The sequence below is a fragment of the Penicillium riverlandense genome (genome assembly GCF_028828495.1).
Source record: "Penicillium riverlandense strain IBT 135883 chromosome Unknown utg000007l_segment0_segment0, whole genome shotgun sequence".
NCBI classification, from domain to species: domain Eukaryota; kingdom Fungi; phylum Ascomycota; class Eurotiomycetes; order Eurotiales; family Aspergillaceae; genus Penicillium; species Penicillium riverlandense.
This window is the reverse complement of record NW_026643198.1, coordinates 3,226,809-3,250,384: the sequence shown is the minus strand read 5'-3', so window position 1 is coordinate 3,250,384 and position 23,576 is coordinate 3,226,809. Positions and strand designations below refer to the sequence as shown.

The 23,576-nt window shown below is 54.3% G+C and overlaps 11 protein-coding genes across 11 annotated transcripts; 6 read left to right on the top strand and 5 right to left on the bottom strand.

The window, feature by feature from the left end:
* Positions 1-455: 455 nt before the first annotated feature.
* Positions 456-2,036, top strand: N7474_008901 (putative C6 transcription factor; the record flags this gene model as incomplete). Its single annotated transcript, XM_057200311.1, has 1 exon — positions 456-2,036. The coding sequence occupies one exon, from the start codon at positions 456-458 to the stop codon at positions 2,034-2,036; it is 1,581 nt and encodes a 526-aa protein (XP_057051012.1).
* A 210-nt stretch (positions 2,037-2,246) lies between these two features.
* Positions 2,247-3,503, bottom strand: N7474_008900 (uncharacterized protein; the record flags this gene model as incomplete). Its single annotated transcript, XM_057200310.1, has 1 exon — positions 2,247-3,503. The coding sequence occupies one exon, from the start codon at positions 3,501-3,503 to the stop codon at positions 2,247-2,249; it is 1,257 nt and encodes a 418-aa protein (XP_057051011.1).
* Positions 3,504-3,941: 438 nt separating this feature from the next.
* On the bottom strand, positions 3,942-5,874 carry N7474_008899 (MFS transporter; the record flags this gene model as incomplete). Its single annotated transcript, XM_057200309.1, has 4 exons — positions 3,942-4,115; positions 4,163-4,241; positions 4,288-5,406; positions 5,468-5,874. 4 exons carry the CDS (start codon positions 5,872-5,874, stop codon positions 3,942-3,944), a joined length of 1,779 nt encoding a protein of 592 aa, XP_057051010.1.
* A 1,386-nt stretch (positions 5,875-7,260) lies between these two features.
* N7474_008898 (uncharacterized protein) lies at positions 7,261-9,445 on the top strand (the record flags this gene model as incomplete). Its single annotated transcript, XM_057200308.1, has 2 exons — positions 7,261-7,481; positions 7,531-9,445. The coding sequence occupies 2 exons, from the start codon at positions 7,261-7,263 to the stop codon at positions 9,443-9,445; spliced, it is 2,136 nt and encodes a 711-aa protein (XP_057051009.1).
* Positions 9,446-10,798: 1,353 nt separating this feature from the next.
* Positions 10,799-11,923, top strand: N7474_008897 (uncharacterized protein; the record flags this gene model as incomplete). Its single annotated transcript, XM_057200307.1, has 1 exon — positions 10,799-11,923. One exon carries the CDS (start codon positions 10,799-10,801, stop codon positions 11,921-11,923), a length of 1,125 nt encoding a protein of 374 aa, XP_057051008.1.
* Positions 11,924-12,904: 981 nt separating this feature from the next.
* phoC (uncharacterized protein) lies at positions 12,905-16,509 on the top strand (the record flags this gene model as incomplete). Its single annotated transcript, XM_057200306.1, has 8 exons — positions 12,905-13,012; positions 13,076-13,204; positions 13,261-13,311; positions 13,360-13,500; positions 13,552-13,599; positions 13,659-13,676; positions 13,728-16,241; positions 16,291-16,509. The coding sequence occupies 8 exons, from the start codon at positions 12,905-12,907 to the stop codon at positions 16,507-16,509; spliced, it is 3,228 nt and encodes a 1,075-aa protein (XP_057051007.1).
* Positions 16,510-16,950: 441 nt separating this feature from the next.
* On the bottom strand, positions 16,951-17,740 carry N7474_008895 (uncharacterized protein; the record flags this gene model as incomplete). The annotated part of the gene is made up of 2 exons (XM_057200305.1): positions 16,951-17,105; positions 17,164-17,740. The coding sequence occupies 2 exons, from the start codon at positions 17,738-17,740 to the stop codon at positions 16,951-16,953; spliced, it is 732 nt and encodes a 243-aa protein (XP_057051006.1).
* A 407-nt stretch (positions 17,741-18,147) lies between these two features.
* N7474_008894 (mitochondrial 54S ribosomal protein uL3m) lies at positions 18,148-19,117 on the top strand (the record flags this gene model as incomplete). The annotated part of the gene is made up of 2 exons (XM_057200304.1): positions 18,148-18,937; positions 18,996-19,117. The coding sequence occupies 2 exons, from the start codon at positions 18,148-18,150 to the stop codon at positions 19,115-19,117; spliced, it is 912 nt and encodes a 303-aa protein (XP_057051005.1).
* Positions 19,118-19,355: 238 nt separating this feature from the next.
* Positions 19,356-19,959, bottom strand: N7474_008893 (cytochrome c oxidase assembly factor 1 family protein; the record flags this gene model as incomplete). The annotated part of the gene is made up of 2 exons (XM_057200303.1): positions 19,356-19,445; positions 19,504-19,959. The coding sequence occupies 2 exons, from the start codon at positions 19,957-19,959 to the stop codon at positions 19,356-19,358; spliced, it is 546 nt and encodes a 181-aa protein (XP_057051004.1).
* Positions 19,960-20,159: 200 nt separating this feature from the next.
* Positions 20,160-20,797, top strand: N7474_008892 (uncharacterized protein; the record flags this gene model as incomplete). The annotated part of the gene is made up of 3 exons (XM_057200302.1): positions 20,160-20,297; positions 20,345-20,654; positions 20,703-20,797. The coding sequence occupies 3 exons, from the start codon at positions 20,160-20,162 to the stop codon at positions 20,795-20,797; spliced, it is 543 nt and encodes a 180-aa protein (XP_057051003.1).
* Positions 20,798-20,916: 119 nt separating this feature from the next.
* Positions 20,917-23,321, bottom strand: N7474_008891 (putative JmjC domain protein; the record flags this gene model as incomplete). The annotated part of the gene is made up of 2 exons (XM_057200301.1): positions 20,917-22,991; positions 23,054-23,321. The coding sequence occupies 2 exons, from the start codon at positions 23,319-23,321 to the stop codon at positions 20,917-20,919; spliced, it is 2,343 nt and encodes a 780-aa protein (XP_057051002.1).
* Positions 23,322-23,576: the final 255 nt, after the last annotated feature.

The window sequence follows — 23,576 nt, the reverse complement described above, 5'->3', positions numbered from 1 at the left end:
GGGTTGATTATACATACGTTCCTCTCATAACCTGAGGCCCCAAGTTAGGTAATAACTCCTTACGGCCGACACTTCGGAGCTATCGGACCATCCATGTCAATAGCATCCAATTCCATGACCAGATGGCCAGCCTGTCTCAACCCCGGAAACGCAGACGCCCGGCCTATTCCTGTGTCGAGTGCCGTCGTCGTAAGGTCCGATGTGACCGGACTCAGCCTTGTAACCAGTGTACCGCACAGGATGTGGCCTCCGCGTGTACGTTCGAGGAACACCCTCGAACGATCTCTATGAGACAGCAGGAAATACAGAGCAGTTCCGAAGGGCCTTCAGAAACGCGCATCCGAGGTACCGTCTCGAAGACCCGGGTCTTCGGCCACGGACATTGGATGAGCTCTCTCTCTATGGTAGACCGTCGTCCTCCGCTTGCCTCGTACTCCTCCTGACAATTGTCACAGATGGAAGAACTGGCGCCCCTCGAGCCATTTGGAGAATGCTATGATGTGTTCTCCCAGTCGGAAAATGGCCAGAACGAGGCTTCAGAGAAGGTTGCCCAATGTAAACGGCTAGCGCGAGATATCAAGAGCAAACGTGTCACACGGGGAAGTCTCCCTGCGGATATCCATCGGTCCCTTCCCAACCATCAGGTGATGGATGAACTGGTCGAACTGTATTTCGCCACTTTTGAGGCCTGCTTCCGAATTCTTTATCTCCCCTCCTTCCAGGCAGAGTACGAAAGCTACACTCATCGCCCGGAAACCACAAGGGACCATTTCTTGCTGCAGCTTCTCCTTGTGATGATCTTGGCGGGCACAATACATGATGATAGCAACGTCCGCAATGAAATGGCCACCAAAAGCTCATCCTGGATCTATATTGCCCAGACATGGCTTTCGGCACCATTGGAAAAAAACCGCCTGGAAGTAGAAGGCATTCAAATCCATTGCCTACTCCTGCTGGCCCGTCAGGTTACTCGAGTGGGAACCGATTTGGTATGGATCTCAGCGGGCTCACTCACGAGAATGGCGATGCAAATGGGCTTTCATCAAGATCCGAACCGCTTTGAGGAGATAAGTACGCAACAGAAAGAAATTCGACGGCGGCTGTGGTACACCATTCTCGAACTAAATGTGCAAGCCGCATTGGACTCGGGTATGTCACCCATGATCATGGATGAGGACTATAATACACAACCGCCGTCCAATGCCAACGACAATGATCTAGATGAGGGGAATCGAGAGGAATACCCCACTCATATCTCCTTTCAGCCGGTATTGGCAGGTTCCCTTCCTCTGAGGCTGCGGGTCACCAGAGTTATCAACAGCCTGCACGAGGAACCGCCGTACGAGCAAGTTCTAGCCCTTGGAAATGAACTGGCCCAGGCTTGTCGCGATGCTGCCGCCGAAATCGAACACGCTGTCTCTATGGACAAGACAGCAAAATTTGCCTCCAGCTACTGCAGCCATCTCCTTCGCCGCTTTCCTCTGTGCCTGCACTTCTCATATGCCATCAGGGCCAAGAAAAATCCCCTGTACAGCTACTCCCAAAAAGTCTGTCTTGCAGCTGCGCAGGACATCGTCTCGCTTCTTGAAGATGTCCTGTACCACCGTTTACTCCTGGCCGGAGGTGGTATGTTTCGCGACATTATCACGCGGGGTGCATTGATTATTTTCCTCGGACTATGTCCAGAGCCTGAAGGAGACAGTTCGCTCTTCCCCGGAAGGGACCGCATCCGTAAAGAACCATTGCTACAAGATGGTCGCCGCGTGGTCCATTATGCAAAAGACAGGATGTGGTACGGCGAAACGAACGTCAAGGTCTATGTGTGTCTGAATATGATGATGGCCCAAGCTGAGTGTCGTCTCGACGGCAAGCCATCAAAGGAGGCCATTTTGGGGGCCCTGCACGAGAGTCTACATACATGCCATGATCTCCTTCAGACCAGGTCGACCACTAATCCAACGGATCCAAGTACGGAAACCTGGGCATTCGGCGGCATGGAGATGCCCCCTGTTGGCGGATTTCGATACGGACTTTGACTTTCTGGGTGACAGCTTTGACTTTGGCTTTTCGGATAATCTTTTTCCACAGTGAGTTCATAAAAGCATTCTAGTGTAACTCGTTTAAGTAAATAATGATATTGATAAAGTCAAATTGGCATATCTTTATCAACGGGAACCTGTAATCACACAACGGACACAATAAATACATCAAGGGGAAGTTTTCTAGTCTCAGCGCCGAGGCAGATTTTAATTCGACGCACAATCCGTCTCCTTATACTCTGGAAGTTTCCAACCCTTGGTATCTTCGCGCAAAACCAATTTTGCAATAACATCTATCCTCAGGGCAGAGGCAACCCAGAAGAGAATGTAGACCATCTGAATCCCTATCGTCGACGACGGGAGTTTATCCATGTAGTCTCCTTTGGTTTCCGCCAATCCTCTTTGGACAGTATTTATGAATGGTCGCAACTTCTCTTCATATTGCATCAAAGCAGCCGTGATACTGTCCACGGAGCCGTCCGAGTTACAATGTTCTCCAATCTCGCCAGCTAGGATGTAAGCACCAGTAATGCCGCAGGTTGTGCCAATGCCCGTCATAGCACTCGGACAGTAACACGCATCTCCTACCAGCACAACACGGCCCCGAGACCAATGGTCCATCGTGACGACGCCCAAGCGCTCACAATAGAAGTCGTTGGCGTCATCCAGACCCTTGAGGATCTCGTCTGTCCGCCATCCAGCACCGCGGAAAACTTCTGCGATGCCTTCCTTTTCGTCTTGGACGTTGCCTTTCCTGGCGTTCTTGAGACGTTCCGAGGCATCGGGCTTGCAGAACATGTAGGCCTGGTACTTGTCAGGATCACCTCGACGAGTCATGATACCACGATTTCCCGGTGCAATAAATCCGGTTGCATTATATCCCTCGTTGGGCTTAGCTGACTGTTTGATAGTAAAGTAGCCCGCACAAGCACCAAGAGGATGAAACGGGTCCACCTCGCCCTTGTCAAGGATCATCTTCCGAGTGTGAGACCCGGCGCCATCCGCACCAACAACGAGATCAAACCGCTCCCGGCTGCCATCAGACAAAAGCACTTCTGCGTGTTTCTCATTTTGAGAAATTTCCTTCACAAACATCCCGAACCGGTACTCAACCCGCTCCTTAGTGGAATCGTAGAGGATCTGACATAGATCACCCCTCATGATTTCGAGACCCTGCAATCCCTTGCCAGACGTGTTGACTGGGAAATATCCCCATTGTTTGCCCTTTCGGTCAACAAGCTCGAATCCTTGCTCAGGAACTAAATAGGGGCCAAAGTCTTTCTCGATGCCCATTCGTCGGAGGGCTTGAAGGCCGGGGCCGCGGAGGTCGACTTGGAGTCCGGATGACCGGAGACCGGAAAAGCGTTCAATCACAGTAATTGAGTGTCCGAGCTTGGAGAGCTGGAATGCGAGTGCGTTTCCTGTGATGCCGGCGCCGCAGATGAGAATTTTGAGTTGAGACATGATTTCTTGCTCTTAGGGTTGAAGGATAGGAAATGATCTAGAAAGATAGCTTCAGGAATTGATTGGAAAAGAGATAAATTGAAGACTGGAAAACTGGAAAGGCCCTTTTATATTGATTTCGGGCTTCCAGTGGGTATATCGCTTTCAGTGCAATGGGTACCTGTGGTTAGGGCAGATTCCCGGTGGATGAATTCCCAACCCCGATATGACCGATACGCCCGAACTACCGAGATACTACTCTTGCGTGCGGTTCTAAGTGTTTGAGATTTAGAGAAGCTCCAAAGAGTTCATCTCCCTTTTATTACTGTATTTTATGACATTATTCTCGCCTAACATTAGTGCTGAGGGACACAGGGTATCTTGAAAACAGGCAGGAGGCTGACAACGACCATAGGAAATCACCAAAAGAAATAAAAATATCATTGCGATGCTGGAACCTTATTCCATCCGTTCGTCAGTATGCGCTTGTGCAGCCATCAAATATTCGGTTGCAAATTTACTCTTGGCTCGGATTTTGGGACCGTAGAGATAAAAGAGTACAGGCATGGGGATGAGGAGAGCGGCCACACAACCAAGCAAGGTCCCGGCCCAGTTGATGCCAAGTGAATTAAACTAGTGATAATCAGAATTGCCCCACAAATGGTGGCGAGGTGACATACCATGTACGTTGCGAAGAGAGGGAAGCCTGCGCCGGCGGATGAACGCAGGATACTATTTGCAGCCAGGGCGGAGGCGGCACTACAAACAATTAGTATCGCCATCAATCCAAGTATGGTGCACTCACAAGAGAAGATACGCGTCGACAATATAGTTTAGGGCCTGGAGGAAGATGCATAGCAGACCAAAACCCGTCAAAAGACCGGATAGGGTCGGCACAATCCAATGGATATCGGCTTTGAAACCGGACCAGCCAAACCAGAACAGTCCGCCGGCAAATGCCACGCTGCCGACGATGGCAGGTGGCAGCCGCCATTCGGGGATCGGGATGCCGTTGTTGGCATCCAGCTTGCGGTTATACCAGGGCTGCATGAGGATAATGAAGATGCCGCCGAGGAATTCACCAACGACAAGTCCCAAATAAGGCAGCCCGCTCACACCTTTTCCAAAGCCGTGTATCCGTTGAAATACAATCGGATAGGCTGTCAGAAAGAGATACAACAGACCGTATAAAAAGGCCATGTAGATGCTAAGAGACAACACGATGGGCTCGGTGAATAGGATCTTGAGTGGCCGACTGAAGTTTTTCTGGAGGAGTTCTCGCAGGTCCACCTCGATTTCTTCCTGTTTGGCATGGATGCCCCAGTTCTTGGTGCGTCGCCTTAGCTCCGCGGCCTTGTCGATCAGCACAACTGGTGGATATGTTTCCTCCAGAAAAAGAAGATCCAACACCAATGCGGACGCGCCCATGATGCCGGTCAGGTACTCCGTCCACCGCCAGCCTAGGTGGCTCTGCACAATGAAGCCGCCAACTGTCGATCCGAACAGAGGGCCCGTGAAGACGGTCATGGTGAAGAGGGTAATCGCCAGGCCTCGGACACGGTTGTCGAAGATGTCCGAGAAGGTCGCCGCCACAACGGCGATGGGGCATGCGCCGAAGAACCCGCCAAAGAAGCGGCACAGCATCACCGTTTGCAAATCTTTGGCGGTTGCAACACCAAACTGGAAAACGGTGAAACCGAACATGGCGATGAGGATGGGCAGACGACGGCCACGCAGTTCGGACAAAGGTGCCCAGAGAATTGGGCCTGTCGCAAACCCCAACACGTACAATGACAGACCCAAGGTGCCGACCTCGGTGGAGACGTGAAATTCTGGCGAGATGACGGAGGTCGCGGTGGAGTAGATGCTGCTGGTGAAGGTGGCGTTGAAGGTCGTATAGGCGAGCATCACGGCCGTAGCAATTCTTGTACAGTGTTAGCATGTATCTTTCTCTTTCTCCCTTAAAAAAAAATTGGGGCACCCACTTCTTCATAGTCGGCCAGTTCTGGGGATGCAATGGGTCGTCTGGCCCGACAAACTCGACGACATATTCCTCCCTCGCTGGAAGAAGCGGCGGATAGGCTTTGCCGGCTCCGAATTCAGGCAATGGCTTTCGTGATACCCGGGGTTTTAGACCGGCACCCACGGTGGCAGTGTGTTGGCTGCGCTGCGTTGCGATTCGACTGAGCGCGGTGGGATGACGCTCCAGACCGGCGCCGCGCTGGGAATGAGCCGTCTGGACGCGGGACAGATAGTCCATCGCATCTTGGGAAGAGGAGGATGAGGAGGATGAGGAGCTGACCGAGGAAGAATGATGGAGACTGCTGTCATTGCCATGCTGTTGTACATTATTGTCGGAGGGATCGGCCTTTTCTAGCTCGGCGGACTCCATGGCGATCACGATCTATGGAATGTCGGATGTGCTAGCAGCACTATCAACAGTTCCCTGGCAATTAAATCAATTAATAGGCCATGGCTGAAGAAAAATTTGCACTGTTTTATGAGGATAATCGCGGGCTCTTGGCCGACTCGGTTATTCGAGGTACCTGACGTCACTCTCACCGAAGCGGAAGGAAAAGTATCTAGGAGGGATAATTTATATATTGAATGTGATTCTTTTTCGTTCTGCTCATTATAGTTATAACCCAAAAGAAATGTAGGGCGAGGAGGTTGTCATGCGTCGCCATAGGGACCTGCAGAAGACAGAACTATAGTTATTTATTATGATTAGCCTTGTTGGTTACCGATTATCCTATGAGCAGTACATTACTAGCTGTCTAGGTAGGTCGTTGACTACCCACTGTAGTATGTATTCACACTTACTCTCCGTGGATATGATAAGGTAGGTGACTTCTTCTAGAAACCTTCCGGTGGAGCAGTGATAATTTCATTACGTCCTGGGTCAGCACTACGCCCCGCCTGAAACGGTCGTGGCTGACGGTACTGTATGTAATCATCTCCTTGCGCTCAGCCTCCAACTCAGGGGGTGAGTGCCCTGATTGGCCCCTCGCGACAAAATCTGGACCCAGTCGGGTCTGAAACCGCCTTGTGCCTTGCTTGGGCCATCAACAGTAGGCGATTCAAAATAAACAAACCATTAAAAGATGGGTAGGAAACCATAATGTCCTGAGCTAGGAAGCTACTAGTAGGATGTACTTAGGTCCATAGTCGGCTGGGTGCTGAGAATAAGACAGAAAAGCTAAACGGAGAAAGAGTTCAGGGGTTAGTGCTTGCCCAACGCGGTTAGCCTCAGGTACCGGGCTGGGTACCGGAGTACCGTGTACTGATACCTGGAGGTCCTGCTTATCGGCTGCTGTCCCACAAGTACCAAAACTTCTGCACAAGTACCACTAGTGAACTAGAGTAGTTAGTGTATGTAACACACATTCCGAATCCACTCCATCTCCTCTTTCTCTCTCTCTCTCCTCCTTTGCTTTTCTCTTCTTCGATTACTTCCCTCTGTTCCGACCCCTGTTCATTCTCTTCTGGCTGCTGGCCGCCATTCCTTTACAAGGACTCTCTGTCCCCCCTTCGCTCTTTGATTTATCCCTTCGCCCCCAGCCAGTGTTGTCGCTCCTTTGCCCCGTAGCGCCCGCGTGCATAGTCTGTCGATTCGAATTCCGTTGTGATCTGGATCCTCTCATGAATCCGACAAACTAGCTGCGGCTCTCGCCATCTATTTACAACGTCGTGTCGACCGGTCCCCTCGCGTTCTGGCAACGCCGCTCGTCAACCTCCGGTCAACAACAATCAGATCTGCCCATTGGGCGTCTCCACCATGCCTCACGCCCACCATGCCAATTTACATCACCCGAATCAACGGGACGTCGTGCCGGTCCATCGGCTGCCGCTGCTGATGTCGAGTACTGATTCGACTCCGGCTCTGTTCGCAAGAGCTCCGCAGCCTTCGACAACGTCCGATTGTGCCCATGGAAGCAACTGTACAAAGCCCGAGAGCGAGTTGACCACAACGGTCCTGCCGGTTGTACTCGGTGCAGGGTATGTTGAAGACGATGCATCTTCGCTTCTCTTGCTGACAGTCGACTAGTGTGCCCCTTTTATGTGCCGCCGTCGTCCTTTACTTGCTTCACCGAAGATCGGTCCGGAAATTGAAGCGTGAGGATATCAATGACAAGTATAAGTCGCTTGACTTTGGGCTAGATCCAGTGGTGTCGTCGCAAGGAAGGAGAATGCCTGGACCGCAGGGACCGATGCCCCCCATGGCCCACAGCAAGGGATTGTCGTTGGATATCATGCATCCGTATCTGCTGCCCCCCGGTATGCACGGCTCTACAGATTCACTGCATTCGCTGTCCCGGACGGTGACCGGAGATGACGATAAATACCGCCCGGCTACGATCTTCACGCATGACAATGGCTCTGTCCGCTCATTCCCTCGAACCACTCGAGATGATGGATCTAGCACGATTGGTTCCACCCATCGACTGCCGGTCGAGGAGCCCAAATCGGCTCTGCTACGGAACGCCCAGCGAATGTCGCGCTCGTCTCCCCCGCTCTACAACAATCCCTCCGCCTCACCCGGGCCAGACGGCCCTCCGCCTCGCCCTGAGTACCCCGAAACGACCCCGGGAGTAGCCCCGTACCCCCTGGACCGTGACGAACTCAATCTGGCCGTCGGTGCTACTGCTGCTACCACGGCCTATGCAGAGGAGGAGGAAAGCAAGAGCCACGACCACGCCGATGAACTCCATATTCCTTCTCTCCCCACCCCGACTATCCATGTTGAGACTGAGGCCGAGCTGTGCGGAGCAGAGAACAATACTACTCTTCATGAGGAGCGGCTCAACTTCCCTCTTCCTGAACCAGTGCCCTCTCCGCGTGACTCTGATCTGTCCGACCATGTCCAAACTTCCACGACACAACTGCCCCGGATTTCCTTGCCTTCAAGCGATGTGACCAGTGACTACGGAGAAGATCACCGACAATCGGAATTCACGATCCCTGCGGTGAACATCTCTGGCGAACAGGAGCACCACGATGCGACTCCTCTGGCCGAGGTGCCAGAGGAGCCGGCCCAGAGCCAGGATCTGGACCTGGCCTACGACAACCGCCGTGACACCCGCCGTTTGACAATGGGCCTGCGTCCGCTTCCCCCGGATGATCCGTCTGAGAATCCGGAGCAGCGTGCCAACCGAATCCGATCCTTCTACAAGGAGTACTTTGACGACTCCAAGGCCGGGGGCCGGGAGACTCAATACTACGAGGACTACGATGAGGAGTACTGGGAGGGGGACGGGTTTGTCTACGACCCGGTCACTGGTGAATACTTTGATGCCGCACCTCCTATGGCTCCGTACGCGGAGCCGATGCCTCGCCGTGCCATGACGCCGCCGCCGCGTGCACCACCGCGCTTCCAGGGAGGGGGCCGTCATATGGCGAGCAGCTCCGTCGGCTTCGGTGGGTACGCTCCTGGTCCGCGTGCGTTCTCGTCGGCCTCTGGACGTCTCCCCGGTGCTCGTGGACCACCTCGCAAGCCGATGCCGGTTCCCTCACCGCTGCAAAACCTGCCCACTCCTCATGCGCTGAAGGATGATGCGTTCATGCATGGAATTGAGTTTGCACCGGGCAAAAACTACCGAGACCAACGTGAGGGACGCCCAGACACTCCCACGGGAGGACTTCGACCGTTCAGCCCGGCAATTCGCGCCCACACTCCGCTGGCCTCTCCATTTGACGAGCTTGCTCCAATGCCCAGCCCCCATGCATTGCGCAAGTCTGGCACCTACACCAACCTGGACTTTGCGCCGCCGCCGCGATTCAAGAACCAGGACACGGGCAGCGACGCCGGCAGCATCCGCAGCGCCCGGACGGGCATCTCGACCGCGCACATGAACAACATCCGCATGGGGGCCTACCGCGTCAGTCGGCTGCCACCCGAGATGGTAGGCACCAGGGACGACCTGATGACGAGCCTGAAACCGACGTGGGACATGTCCAGGTAGACCAGACCACAGGACCGCCTGCCGCCGACCGTGACGACTGTTTGAATTCTGTATTTGTCTCCTGAACTACTGATGACCTGTCGCTTGTGCTCCTCGTCTTGGTCCCTCCATCCCACGGTGCTTGAACGGTGTCCAACTTGGGGGTTTTTTTTTCGTTTTCTCTACGGCGTAAATAGATACTTGGTCGGATCTTTCTTTGTTTCTTTCTGACATCTTTACCACAATGGTACCTGGACTGTATATAAGCAGCACCACACCTGGAATTCATATTTTTTTTTCGGTCTGATCAGGCCACGATTGTCCGAATTTCCTCATCATGTTGATGACGCTGTTTGAGAGTCGAGCCCGTGGGGATGTTGACTTTTTCCCTGCCCTGACTCCACCCCGACCGGTTCTTCGGCCGGACCCTACGCGATGCGGTAGGGGAACCGGAAAACGGCCGTAAGATTGGGTACCCAGCAGTAAGTAATATTAATTAATCAAGGAATTGGAGATGGGGCCCGACCACTCACCACCCGAATGGCTGGTTATTTATTTTCTCACTCAGCACGGACAATACCCTAGTGTGTATGGGGGTTGACGTGGCAAGTGAGCACAAAGTGCATCATCACTATGATTATTATTATTATTATTATAGTCTTCCTATGCTCTCGCGTAATATCTCCGGTGGGTGTCCAGGAATAATAATGCATCAGTGGGATGATTGGGGAAAATACTACGTAGGATGCTATAGATCTCTCCGAGACATACCTCGATGTCCCGAATCGGCGCAACCAGACAATTCGGTACTACTATTACTCTTCTTCCTGCCACTATTATTGACGCCCTCGATGCTTGCATGGTCCCTCCGTCGTAGCTCTCTGCAAGCGTTACAGCGATGGGCTGACCCACCCACCCCGTACTGGCGCAATACGACGATACCAACCGCTTCCGGCCGTTTCGCTTCCCACGCTTTCTCTTTCTTCCCCCAATGGCCCACCCCGATTCGGCCTGTGTGCTGTGAGAGCATTCCAAGGTTCTTACTGACGGACTGATTACTGCTTCGGTTCTTCCTTTTTTCTTCTTTTGGGGGATTTCTTTCTCTTCTTCTTTTCTTTTCTCCCTCTTTGCTTCTTTTGCTCGGTCGCGCAACTCTTGGATGTACTTCCTGCTATCTGCGATCCCCTGAACAGCCAGCCTCGTCAGACGCTGCACCGGAGTCCCGTTTTGCCCTCTCTCCTAAGACTGTGACACGGTCCCTCGTGTCGCTGCTGGACTACCGAATATCTCATCGGGGATTGTCAAAAGACATCCATTTCCTTTGATCGGGGACTCTCCTCACCGGCTTGGGTCGTGTGATTGTTCTCCTCCAACATGGCGGCGGCAGCAGCGGCAGCAGCAGCGGCGGCCAGCAACGTAGCTGGCTCGGCCACCGACGGAGCAGCCGGTGACTCCTCGTCCTCGCCCGCGACAACGACGACATCCCACTCGACCACCAGTACAACAAGCACGACGACGACAACCACCAGCACTACCACGTCGTCAAGTACTTCGTCGACTCCCACCCCAACCTCAACCACGACGACTACCACGTCGACCTCCACGACTCCGTCAACCACTTCTACCCCGAGTACAACGGCCGAGACCACCACTTCCGATGGCACTACCAAAACCATCATCGTCACGTCGACGGACTCTCCCACCACCTCATCCAGCACGACCTCCTCTGCAACAGCCACCGCGTCTCCAGCACTGGCAGGTACCACCACTAGCAATGGCTCTGGTGGCCTGTCCGCCGCAGGCACCATTGCCGTCGCCGTCGTCGTGCCCGTCGTGACGGTGGCCTTGATCATCCTGGCGGCGATCTTCTTCTGGCGCAAACGGAAGGCGAGGAAGGCGGCAGAGGAAGAGCGCCGCAAGGAAGTGGAGGAGTATGCCTTCAATCCGAACCACGACCCGACCCTGCCCGGCATGGGCGGCATTGCAGTGCCCAAGGGCGACACCTCGTCCGGCTATCGCGGCTGGGGCACGACGTCGGCCGGCCGCAAGGCCTCGACCAATCTGTCGAGTGGTCTGGGCGGCGTGGCCATGTCGGAAACCAGCGGTCCCGGTTACCATCACCCCTCGCCCAGCGAAGGTACCAACCAGTACTCCGACGGCATGCGCCCGGGTTCTGGGGAAGTGGAGGGCGTCGGCCCCATGGGTGCCGTGCCCACGGGTGCTAATCGCGGCGACATCCAGCGCGGACCGTCGAACGCGTCCTCCGCCTACTCAGCGGGCAACCACTCCGAGGTGTCGGAGGAGAGCCACATGTCGGGCGCGCACCCGTCCGGCGCCTACTATGGGGACAATCCGTACTACGGCGAGCAGTACGGGGCCTATGGCGATGACTCTTACCAGCCGGTGATTCGCGATGTGCAGGCGCGACGCAACACGCACATCGAGAACCCTGGAGTATACCCGCGACAAGGGAATGCGGGCATTGCTCAGAATTTCTAAGCGATTCCAAAAGTTTCACCCTTCTTTCCCCCCCCCCCCCCCCCCCCCAAGGTGCCCGCTCTCCCTCTCTCCTCCTCTCTTTCCTTCTCCTTTCATCCATCATACACGCACACCTCTCTCTTGATCATAGCCGACTCCTTTCCTTCCGCCCCGGCTGGCAGGAACATTCCCGCTGGCCACGGGCCCATCCCGGCGCGACGGACGTTCTCTTGTCTATTTTTCTTTAGTATGCTTTTGTAATGGGGTTTGTCTTTGTTTGTTCTGTCTGATATATCCCTCGCATCTGGACCCACAGTTGCATATCTTGTCTGATGGTATGGGCGCATGTACATCTTTTTTTTTTTGGTCTTTCTTCAGCATGCACTGGACATAGTGGTCGTATAGTCAGTTAATTGGAATAGCATCGTACCAGAATACTACCGTCTACATTGTGGTGGTGCCCCCGATGATATTACCCGGACCCAGACAAACGTGCCGAAAGCGTGCGTGCAGTGGCCACTGTCATTGGTGCAAACTAGCTCTCCACTCTAACCTCATCGCGATAACTAACCAACTAACAGACTACCTTCTCTACCGCGAAGGAAACTATCAGTGTCGAGGCGACACACAACACTGTCACGGGCTGTCCCACACACTCTGTCCCACCTGTCACCCTACCTGTCCTCTGCCCCTCCTTGTTTCCTTCTTCCTCTCTCTCCTTCTCCGCCCACACCCTTCCTCCGTCGCCCAATTCACCACCCGCTCTCCCACCTGCCAGATATCCCTCCCCTGCTCTTAGGGTCCGCCATACGCAGTCGCTCGTGAGCCCCCGGCCACCCAACCAGCCAGCCACCGCCCTACAGAGCCCGGGAGAGCTGTCGCTCTCTCCGGCAAACACATCATGTACGTGCTCTCTGTCCGACAGTCCGGGGTTGGTTCCTTGCAGCCACGAGCCCAATGCCCCTCCCTCTCCCTTACTGACCACCTCCCTCTACCCGGCCGATGGTGCTAATCTCCTCTTGCAGGAAGTTCGGGAAACAAATTCAGCGCCGGCAGCTGGATCTCCCCGAATATGCCGCCAGCTTCGTCAACTACAAGGCCCTGAAGAAGGTGGGTGTCCCGGCAATCAACCCAGGAAAGTGACCGAACAGCTAACATGACCCCCTCTATCAGCTGATCAAGCAACTCAGCGCCACTCCAACCATCCCGGCTCAAACCACGGCCGAGGATGTGGCCCAGGCGGGGACACTCGACGCGCAGGCCGCCCTGCGCGCGAACAAGGAGGTCTTCTTCTTCCGTTTAGTACGAACCTCCAACGCCTTTCATCGCATTATCACCCTGACTAATGCGTGGTACAGGAACGGGAGATCGAGAAAGTCAATACGTTTTATCTACAGAAGGAATCAGAGGTATGCCATCTCATGGTACCTAACCCGACTAAAACTGATTATGTCAAGTTTTCCCTCCGTCTTAAAACGCTGGTGGATAAGAAACGCGTCGTCCAGTCGCGGTCCGCATCCAACTCCAAGCGTCCGTCCAATTTTGTCGCTCTGTTTGAGGGATTTCAGCAGTTCGATGGCGACCTCAACAAGCTGCAGGTACGTGGTGCATCTCGTTACATGTCTCCTGGAAGCTCACTGTCTCTCTAGCAATTCGTGGAAATCAATGAGACGGGGATGTCCAAAATTCTCAAAAAGGTTCGTACGCATTCTCCTGACCGAAAAGAATTTATAAACTGACGACTACCATAAAATAGTGGGATAAAACTTCGAAGGTTCGACCGGCTTCTCCTCGAGCGATCTTCTTTGGCTAATACAATCTGCAGTCTCGTATGAAAGAGCTATATCTTCACCGCGCCGTAGAAGTGCAACCATGTTTCAACCGGGAGGTGCTCCGCGATCTTTCGGACCGTGCGACAACAGCTCGACTGGAGTTGGAGGCCTGGGCGGAGGGAGAGAACCTTCAGTTTGATGCTGCGCGACCGCCCGCTGGTGCGGCGGCGTCTGCTGGAGCGGAGGAGGATGAAATGGACCTCCAGGTCCTGCAGTCTGCCTCGACCGGCAATCTCCAAACGCTGCGAGAATGGCTGGTGAAACTGAAGTCCTCGCCAGATGCCCGCGATCGTGGCACCCGGACCTTCTTGACCGCGATTAACGGCTTCTCCGATGATGTTTTGGGCCTTCTCCTGGAAAGTGGACTGGTGGACATCCACGCCGAGGATGATATTAATGAACGGAATTGCCTTCACGAGGCCGCCATCTCCGGTCGGGACTTTGTGTTCAGGGCCGCTCTGGCTGCCTCGGTGGATATCTCCATGTCAGACGTGTACGGCCGGATACCGTTGCACTACGCATGCATGCACGGACGCGTGGAGATGGTGAAGCAGCTTTTGGCCGTTGGACCACATACCGTCGACGTGATGGACCACGATAACTTCACTCCCTTGATCCACAGCATCGTCAAGGGTCAACTTGCCTGCGCGGAACAGTTGCTATACAACAATGCCCGCATTGACCCCACTCAGGAGGCGGATCAAGTTTCTTTAAATGCTAGCCAACATGGCGCCTTCCCGATTGTCAAGACGGATCACATTCCATTGAATCTTGCCTGTCAATATGGCTCTATCCCGATTGTCAAGATGCTCCTCGAACGACATGCGAAATTGCTACCGGACGCCGAGGGCCTCTACCCACAGCACATGGTGGCGCGCGCCTCACAGTCTCCAGAGCTATTCTTACTCCTAAAGCAGCATGGTGCCGACCTGGACCAGCGAGACAAGCTCTATCAGTGGACGCCTCTCTTCCACGCTGCAAGCGAAGGCTGCGTGCCGTGTCTGCGCACACTCCTCGAGCTCGGCGTGGACCCGCATGTGGCTGACGAGAAGGGACTCTCCGCGATGTACTACGCCGCATGGGAAGGTCATCTGGAGTGTATGCTTCTTCTCTGGGCTAAACCATCCAGCGCCATCCCAGGACAGCGGGCAATGGATGTGCTCAATGGTCTGCAACTGCAGGGCGCCGCAGATATTAGGGGTGACCCGATGGAACAGGAGGAATCTACCGAGATGGACACCGCGGACGGTATCCCAGACCTCTCGCTGCCGCCCCCGATCATCCCGTTGAGGCGGTATGGCCACAACTTCCTGGACAAGAAGGCCTTTGTCCAGATCCTATTCGACCAAGGGAATACGGGGTCGATTGCATTTGATCAAGCTGGACGTTACCCGGCGGCCCGATTGACCATCTCGTCGAAGCTGTCTGACCTGATTCCACGCACCATTATGTTGCCCATCCAGGACGAATCCCGGACCATCTCCTTCCACGTGGACGACCTCGACACTTTTACCGTGGATTTCGAGATCTTCCCGACCTTTGGATCCAAGGTGATTGCCAAGAGTGTGGCTCTGCCGGTCGTCTTCCGCGCGGAATCGTCGAGCACCGGTGCATGCAGCCTGCCACTGTTCGACCCACGACTGCGCGCGATCGGTCAGCTGCGGTTTAATTTCCAGGTCATCAAGCCGTACCATGGCGATCCTTTGGAGATCACCCACTTCGCGACATACTGGAAGGCCACCAGTGCTTTGGACTCTGAACATAATGGGCTGGTCACCGGCTCCAGTCTGTCGGGAGACTATGTGCAGGTCTTCGTGCAGCTGACCCGGGATCGTGTACCAGTGCTTTATCCTCAATTCACCATCAACCACCATGGCATCGCGATCCCCATCTGCCACCTGACGTATGCTCAATTCCAGACCATTGGCGTGGAACGGGGCATCAACCATCAGCAAGTTATGCAGTTCCTGGATACCCAGGCGGTTCATGACATGCCCCAGGCTCATCGTCTCCTGGCAGCATGCTTCCTGTCCCTTCGGGAAGTCTTACGGCATCTGCCAATCGACCTGAACATCAACATCTCAATCCTTTATCCATCTGTCGCCGAGGAGAAGACCCTTGACATGAGCTCACTGGCGGATGTCAATGGCTTTGCCGACTCGATCTTGACAGATGTCTTTGACCATGCTCGCGTGGCTCGGGAAAAGAACCCAGACTTCATGCGGTCCGTGGTCTTCACGTCGTATAACCCGAATATCTGCACGGCCCTCAATTGGAAGCAACCGAACTGTAAGTTGTCTCGATGTTTAGGGGGCTTTTTTATTGACATGACATTAGATCCTGTCCTTCTCTGCAACGACCTCGGACAGATCCGGGATCTGGCTCAGAACGTGGGCTCGATGCCTCTTGTGGATAGTAGTGGACGGGCATCGATGTCTATCAAGGAATCTGCGCGGATTGCCCAAAGTAACAACTTCATGGGTTTGATCTGCCGGTCCAGTCTTCTGGTACGTTTTGCTTTCTAGTTGAATCCATGTCTTGCTAATCTATTTCCAGAATGTTGTTCCCGCATTAGTGGAAACCATTAAAGAGCTCGGCCTCGTTCTTGTGGCTGACACCTCCGATGAGGTCGGGCAGCCCGACCGCGCAGACGCCCTGTCGGCCGCCAGCGCGATGGGGGTCGCCGCCGAGTGGGCATACCGGATGCCCGACGGTGTCAATGGCGTTATGAGAGCCAATGGCATCCTTCGATTCAATGATATGATCGACATGTGAGCGTATTTATCTGCATTTGCTTATTCCCATTATGTTGTACCATTCTCTTCTTTGTGTGGGGGGGGGGGGGGGGGGCTTTTGGCGAGTGATATCAAAGGGCGGATTCTTCTGTTTTCCTCGTTTTGAATACCAGTCTGGTCCATATTGTCTTTTGCTATTTTGACGCGACGCCGGCGCTGGAATTAGATCGGGATCCACGGGGTTTGGAGTGGCTACGTTTACGGGGTTGCTTGGCTGTATGATATGCTCGTTGCTTGTAGATGGACCAGAAATACCCTTTCTTTATGAGCGGAGAACCGGCGTGCAGACGCCGTGTTAGATCTAAATAAAAAGCGAATAATGTACAAGTTTCCAAATCAGTACTCGTCTCACTTCGCTATGCTGTACAGATGCCCCCCTTCTAAAACCAAAGAATGACAACCAAAAGAAAATCATGAGAGATCAAGAGGAGCTCTTAGGCTTCCGCTTCCCAATGTTCCACCCCCAGCGCCGCAACATCTTGACCACCTTGGGCGTCACGGCCGCCGTCAAAGGCACCCGGATGAAGATGAAGCTCTTGTGGATGGCATACGCCAGAGCGAGCTGTGTCCATATACCTGGGAGAGAGTTAGCAGCTGATATTGACCAAATATGGACGAAAGACGAAAACCGTACTAGCTTCTGCTCCCCTGTTACGCTCATCCGCACGAGCCAACCGGCCCTGCTGGGCATCTTCCGTAGCGACGGCTACTTCGGCCTGCCCCTCTTCCTTTGTGAGCTGCGGCCACGCAGATCCAAACGTCGACTTGAGGAACTCAATGGCCACATGCTCGTAGTGTCCGATGCGGTCAACGCCGAGCAGCCGCACGGCCGCGAAGCAGAACGGAAAATCCAGAGCCGAGAGGCCCAGGTACACACCCAGCGCGGCCCAGCCGTATTCGCGCGACAGTTTCTTCAGCCGCGCCGATAGGGATGTGGGCTCTTGCTCCGTCTGGGGCTTAGGACCGGTGGAATTGAAGCGGCGGCCTGGTCGGAGGCCTTGTCTGGAAGGGAAGAGTCGGTTCAGTGGGGTTGTTCGTGGAGGAGTCCGGATGGCGGTGGTTAAGGACCGCCGCGTTGTCCCGGAAGCTTGCTGCAGAAGCCTTGCATGGCTACGACGCACGGTCAGGCCTCGCATGGAAGACAGGGAGATGGGGGTGGGTGGCGAGAGCGCAGAGACCCATCGCGAGAGAAGGGAGGGTCGGAGAGCCATTGTGGCAAGGGTGGGCGGTCGATTGGATTGGGGAAGAGAATCGGGAGAGGAAGAAAGAGAGTGCGTGGGAGTCAGACGGGAAGCTCTTTTTTTCTAAAGTCCCGGCGTTTTCGGTCCACCCGGTCCGATCGGGCTGCCGGAGTTTGCGAGCGTTGTTGGCCGACGAGGCTGAAGAGAGATTGGATCAGCGGGTTGGGTTTTGGGTGAGACAGACAGCCTCTGCAGTTGAGGGTGTATTTGGACGAGGGAGGATGAAGGGGAGAATAAATGAATGAGCCGGTTAGTTATAGTAGGGACAAACAGACAGTCAAGTTAGTTAAGTTACTGGGTGAAATGACTAAGCCCGACCAAAATTTAAGGCGACGGGATGAACGAGTGTCTTCAACTTCCCATCGCCCACCCCCATCATGCCGCCACGCCTCCCAGGGAAGCTGCTGCCGCTTTCCTCCCCCCTATGGGGCGTTCAATTGCTGGCGCCTCGTACAGCGGCGCGGCCATTCGGCATCCGCTCACTCAATCCCCCGAAACCCAGCCGGTTCAATGTCGGGCCTGGCCTGCCTGTTCTCGAGTCGACATCAACAGCAGCGCTCCGACGCAAAGCCAATTCGCTGCCCCTGCGCTCAGGCGCCATTACAACCAAGAAGGGAATGACAGCCGTGTACGACCCAGAGACGGGCAAGCGCACCGCGTGCACCGTGCTGCAACTGGACCGGGTCGAGGTGGTCTCACACAAGACGAGGCAGAGGCACGGCTACTTTGCGGTGCAGATTGGTGCCGGCTGGAGACACCCTAGCAACGTGAAAAAGGCCATGCTAGGCCATTTCTCTTCCCAGGGCGTCTCGCCCAAGCGTCACGTTGTCGAGTTCCGTGTCAAGGATGAGTCCGGTCTCCCGCCTGTCGGTCAGCAGATCGATGCTGCTTGGTTTCAGGATGGCCAGTATATTGACGCCCGCTCCAACACCAAGGGAAAAGGCTTTGCTGGTGTGATGAAGCGCCATGGCTTCCACGGCCAGGACCGCAGTCACGGTGTGAGTTTGACGCATCGATCGGCGGGTTCGACGGGCCCCAGTCAGGGTGGTGGTTCGAGAGTGTATCCCGGAAAGAAGATGGCGGGAAATATGGGGAATAACCAAAACACCGTCCAAAACCTGAAGGTGTTGAAAGTGGATCCGGAGAATGGTATTGTTGTTGTGAACGGTATGTCTGCCCCCTTTTTTTTGGCTATCTTTGTCTCCCTCTGACAATGATGATCCAGGCACCGTTAGTGGTCCCAAGGGATGCGTCGTCCGAATCCAGGATGCGATCAAGAAGCCATGGCCGAAGGTCGCCCCGATTGTGGCAGAGCCCGCGGCCGAAGCTGCGGCTGCGGCTGCTTGATTGAAGGAGAGAGTTCGGGTATGGGCCGCATGTACTACATGTACTACTATTGACTACTATCGTGCAATCTTTGTTTCCTTGAGCGGCGTTTGTATATGATACAAAAATATGATATCCTTTTCTCTTTTCTTCCCCCATGGTACATTTGTCAAAAGTTTCTCATAGAAATATCCCCGAAACGCCAGATTCCATGCAGGAACGCAGTTCTATACATATCCCCAGCGGCTGTCCAGCCCGTCTAATCCTGTCGGAAAGGATCATTGTCCTTCTCGAGCAGCTGCACCACCGTGCCGTCCTCGGTTTCGAGACTCCATTCCTCGGTGCGGAACTACAGAATATATTGTCAGTAAAAAAAAAAGACACAAACAGGAGCAAATAGAACCCACAAAGCTCATCCGGTCCGGTCGAATACTGCGAAACCGCATCTTGCCCTGGCCCTTGGTGCCTTTGACCCAGAATGAGATATTGATCCGGCCATGCAACTGGTTCATCTCGCCGCTGATCCAGGGAATCTGCTGCGCAAAGTAAATCTCATCACCCAGGACCTCGCGCGCCTGCGGCGATGTCCGCAGCGCATACAGCGTGCTGCTCACCACGCTGCTCGAGGACTTTTGGTAGTTGAAGATGCCTAGCATCGCTGCGCCCACCACCACCACAAAAATCGGCAGTGTCTTTACCCATCGTCGAGGAGCGATTGTTGGCAGCTCGCGGTCTGCGCGCCGTTCCATGATAGGCCCTGTGTTTGGGCCTGGTGCGGGCGTGATTCTGCGGAGTTGGGGGAGGGTTTGGCGGCGAGGCGCGAGGCCTGCTGCCCGTCGAGCGAGCGTGCGCGAGAGGAGCATCGCGGGAGTGCGTGTGTGAGTCAGTGGGAGATAGCCAATTACTGTCTTTGAGGCGGAAAGGATGTTGACTGAGGTGGGAGGGAAAAGAAGTTGGTTGCGAATGGAAGAAGAAAAGAAAGTGCCAAACAAGACAAACACCTCCCAACTATCAACTTCCAAACTATCCCAACTACTACAAATTGGCTTATCAAACCACAGCGATGGCTGCAGTCCGCCTCCGCCGTGCATTCCACTATCCCGAGGACTCTGATGGCCACGAGGAGCTGGACGAGGAGGAACAGCACCAGTTGATCCAGCAGCTACAGACGCAGAACGATACGCGCAACGCCCAGTACAATGTACCTGGTCCCGCCATCCGGCCTGGCAAGAGCTAAAGCGTTTCTAGGTGGTCTTCTCCGTGATCCCACTACTCACCGCGGTCATATTTGTGACTCCTGTCTTTTCGGCGTCGCCGGCGGAGCGCTTCTTCGCGCTGCTCAGCATCGTCTCACTGGCAACGACAGCGGGTATCATGCGTTCGTCCCCTCTCCAGCCGGATCGAAAGGGCAAGAAGCCTATATCCGCGCAGGATGAGCGTCGGGCGTGGTTTCGCTCGCTGGTACCTGCTAACATCGTCGTCTGTGCCGTGCTGGCGGTGTATTGTGTCGCCGGCCGCTCCTCGGCTGTTCGACCAATGCTCTATCTGATGCCCGGAGGTGCGTACTTTTATTCATCGGGAGATATTGGCTCACCATGAGGTACAGTGATGCTGGCGACGATTCTGCTGGCTCGGGAAGTCATGCTATCGGTCGACCTCGCTTCTCTCAAGGATCTGCAGTACGAGTACAAAGGTGCTTGAGCAAATCATGAATTAAATTAAATGACTTTGGAACATGTTCATCGTGATATCGTCCTGAGGGTATCGACGCAAGATTCAGGAATGGATCACACCCAGTAATAACAAAATAAAAGTACATCTTATCCAGACACGGGACTGTCTAAACTCGCAAAGGAACCGGCAAACAACGCAGGGTCGACGGGGATCTCGTCGAGTCCCCCAAGCCCCGGATCTAGGGAGGGCTCGTAGACTCCATTGGTCGGAAATGAGCGGTTCTGCAACTCCTTGCCATTCTCGGCGACCTCCTGTTCCTGCCACTGCGCCTCCTGCTGGCGTTGCGCGATACGACGCGAGTAGTCACTACCAGACTGCTTCAGCCACCGCGAGTTCGACACCCGAAAGTTGACCAAGGACTCGACACTGCGAAAATCCGCAACCTTGTGGGTGTCGTGTCCTGGCAACAAGCACCGAGGTTCGTATGGGATCGTAGCGGGATCCTCTCGACAGACACTGCAACTGCAGATATTCTGGCATTTGGGACACAGCCAGCGGTACTTTTCCATAGCCTGCTGGGGATGGATATCAAACGCCCGGAACAAAGTGCCGTAGCAGTATTGCAACCCACAGTGCCCACACGAAGCAAGTTTCCAAGCGGGTTCGACTTCTCTGCAAACATGGCAGATACCTTCATCTTTTTTGAGTGACGGCCGAAGTTTCCGGCGCTTGCGAGAGCGTCCACTGCCAGAATCGGGCACAGTAGAGTTTCTGTTCTCCTTCGCTGCCGCCACGGGCGCAGGTTGGCTCGGATCGTTCCAAGGTCGTAGTTTCAGTTGCTCCTGGCAGATCTCAGCCAGAGATTTTTTGCCCATCTTGACTCGCGCAACACTCCAAGGCGGGAATCGATCCTTGAGTGCCTCTCTGTCGCCGGTAGCATTATTCTGGGGAGATGGCGAGCGACTCTGGCCGGCGTCGTCCCATTTTTCAAAGGCCAGAATCTGCCTTCTCCAGGAGTCGTGCAGCCTGATCAAGCTTTGCCAATTGAATTGCTCCACCCATTTCAGTCTCGAGATGCAGGCACAACTTCTTCCCATCACATAACATTCCAGGCAGACATCATAGTTATCTTCGGCGTCGTTGGGACCAGTAAGCACGCAGTACGGGCAGGTCAAAAACCTGTTGAAGATATTGCATCGACAATAGGAGCAGGTGATATTGCTGTCAAATTCAATGAGTTCAACAGGCTGCTTCTTTTTGGCATTTTGCGAAAAGGTCTCGGACAAGAGAATACTCGTATACAAGACAAAGAGGCGTTGGAAATCCCGCCAGAGCAGCTTGGCCTCGGGATCATCCACGGTATCATCAACGCGGTGGAGCATTTTCGAGTACCGCACGAGCGAGAAGTAAACGATGGCTTTGTTTTTGTATTGCTCGTCACGACCGACCATCCGCGCAAGGGGCAGTGCCTCAGCCAGAGCCATCTCCAGCGTGTCCACCGTTGTGCGGTTCCAGGCCACCTTCATAGTCCGGGTGCCGCGATTCCACACCTGATGAGCAGCTAGCGGAGGGATCAGAATGAAATCGCCCGGCTTCTGTTCCACTATGTAGGTTTTGAATGGGGCATTTTTCCACGCGTCCAATTGAGCAAAATGATCCTCAAGGTCGATGTCGTGTTTGAGAATCGACAGCCAATACTCGGACACCACATGGCGATCCTTGGTCTTGGTCATAAACCAAATCGACGAACCCGATTTGGTCGCTTTCCCATACTCGGGGGATCCATCGGAGGCTTCGACCATCAGGTTGTGGCCAAGACTAGCACACATCTCCTGATGTGCGGGTGTGTAGGTGCCTTCATGTCCGATATAGCACATCAGATTTTCCGCACGCATCTCTGGAGGAAGGCTGCTCATCAAATCTCCCGCTCTGGCGATCGGGTCATCATTGGCGGCTGCAACCGGCGTCCAACTGGACCCCGGTCCGGAGGAATTCTTCTGTCGCGACTCGTTCAAGTAGAATAGTGAAGGAGAGATCACATCCGACAGATAATCCCGCCATTCCGGGGGGCAATCAATGTCTTTCAGATATATCCTTTGGCGATCCGGGTTGGCGTAGTCGAATGCCGTCATTTTATCGGTCAATCCCGGCATATTCTTCAGATAATGGCCTATGGTCAGGGGCATGTTTCTTCCCTTGGACAAGTCTCTTGCAACTTCATCTATTCAATCGATCAGGGATACGACACGCCATGCGCACAATCCACAGGAAATGTTTGCTTACGCTTCTTGTGATAGGTCTCCCGTAACCATTTCTCTGAGAAGAGGGATTTGTTCAAGTGTTTGTGGAAACCTTCCACCACTAGTGGACGTCCGCGTATCACAACCTGGTACAACACCAGCCTCTCAAAATCCTCCAGGTTGTTGTCATTGATTGAATCGGCGGAAAGTCTCCATGCGTGATCGAATTTGGGAGTCGATTCGATGAGCTTCTGTACGTCCAGAGTGGGAGAAATCGGCTTGAACGCCGTGAGGTTTGGCTGAGATGACATTGAGGGGCAGCTGCTCAGAGATCCTCTCGGCTAGCGAGGGAAGCTAGCAGGTGCATCGCCTGGAAGGGTAAATGTAAAACAAACATCAAGGAAAAGGGTCGAGGCGCGGACGCATCAAAACAGAGCTGCCAGTCAATGCGACAGACAACAGACCAATGGCACGCGGTTTTGGGCCGATGGAGGGATCACAGAGCTTCAGAGACAGCTTTTTGAGCTTAGGTTGAGATACTCCGCGTTGAACGCCGTGTGATCGAG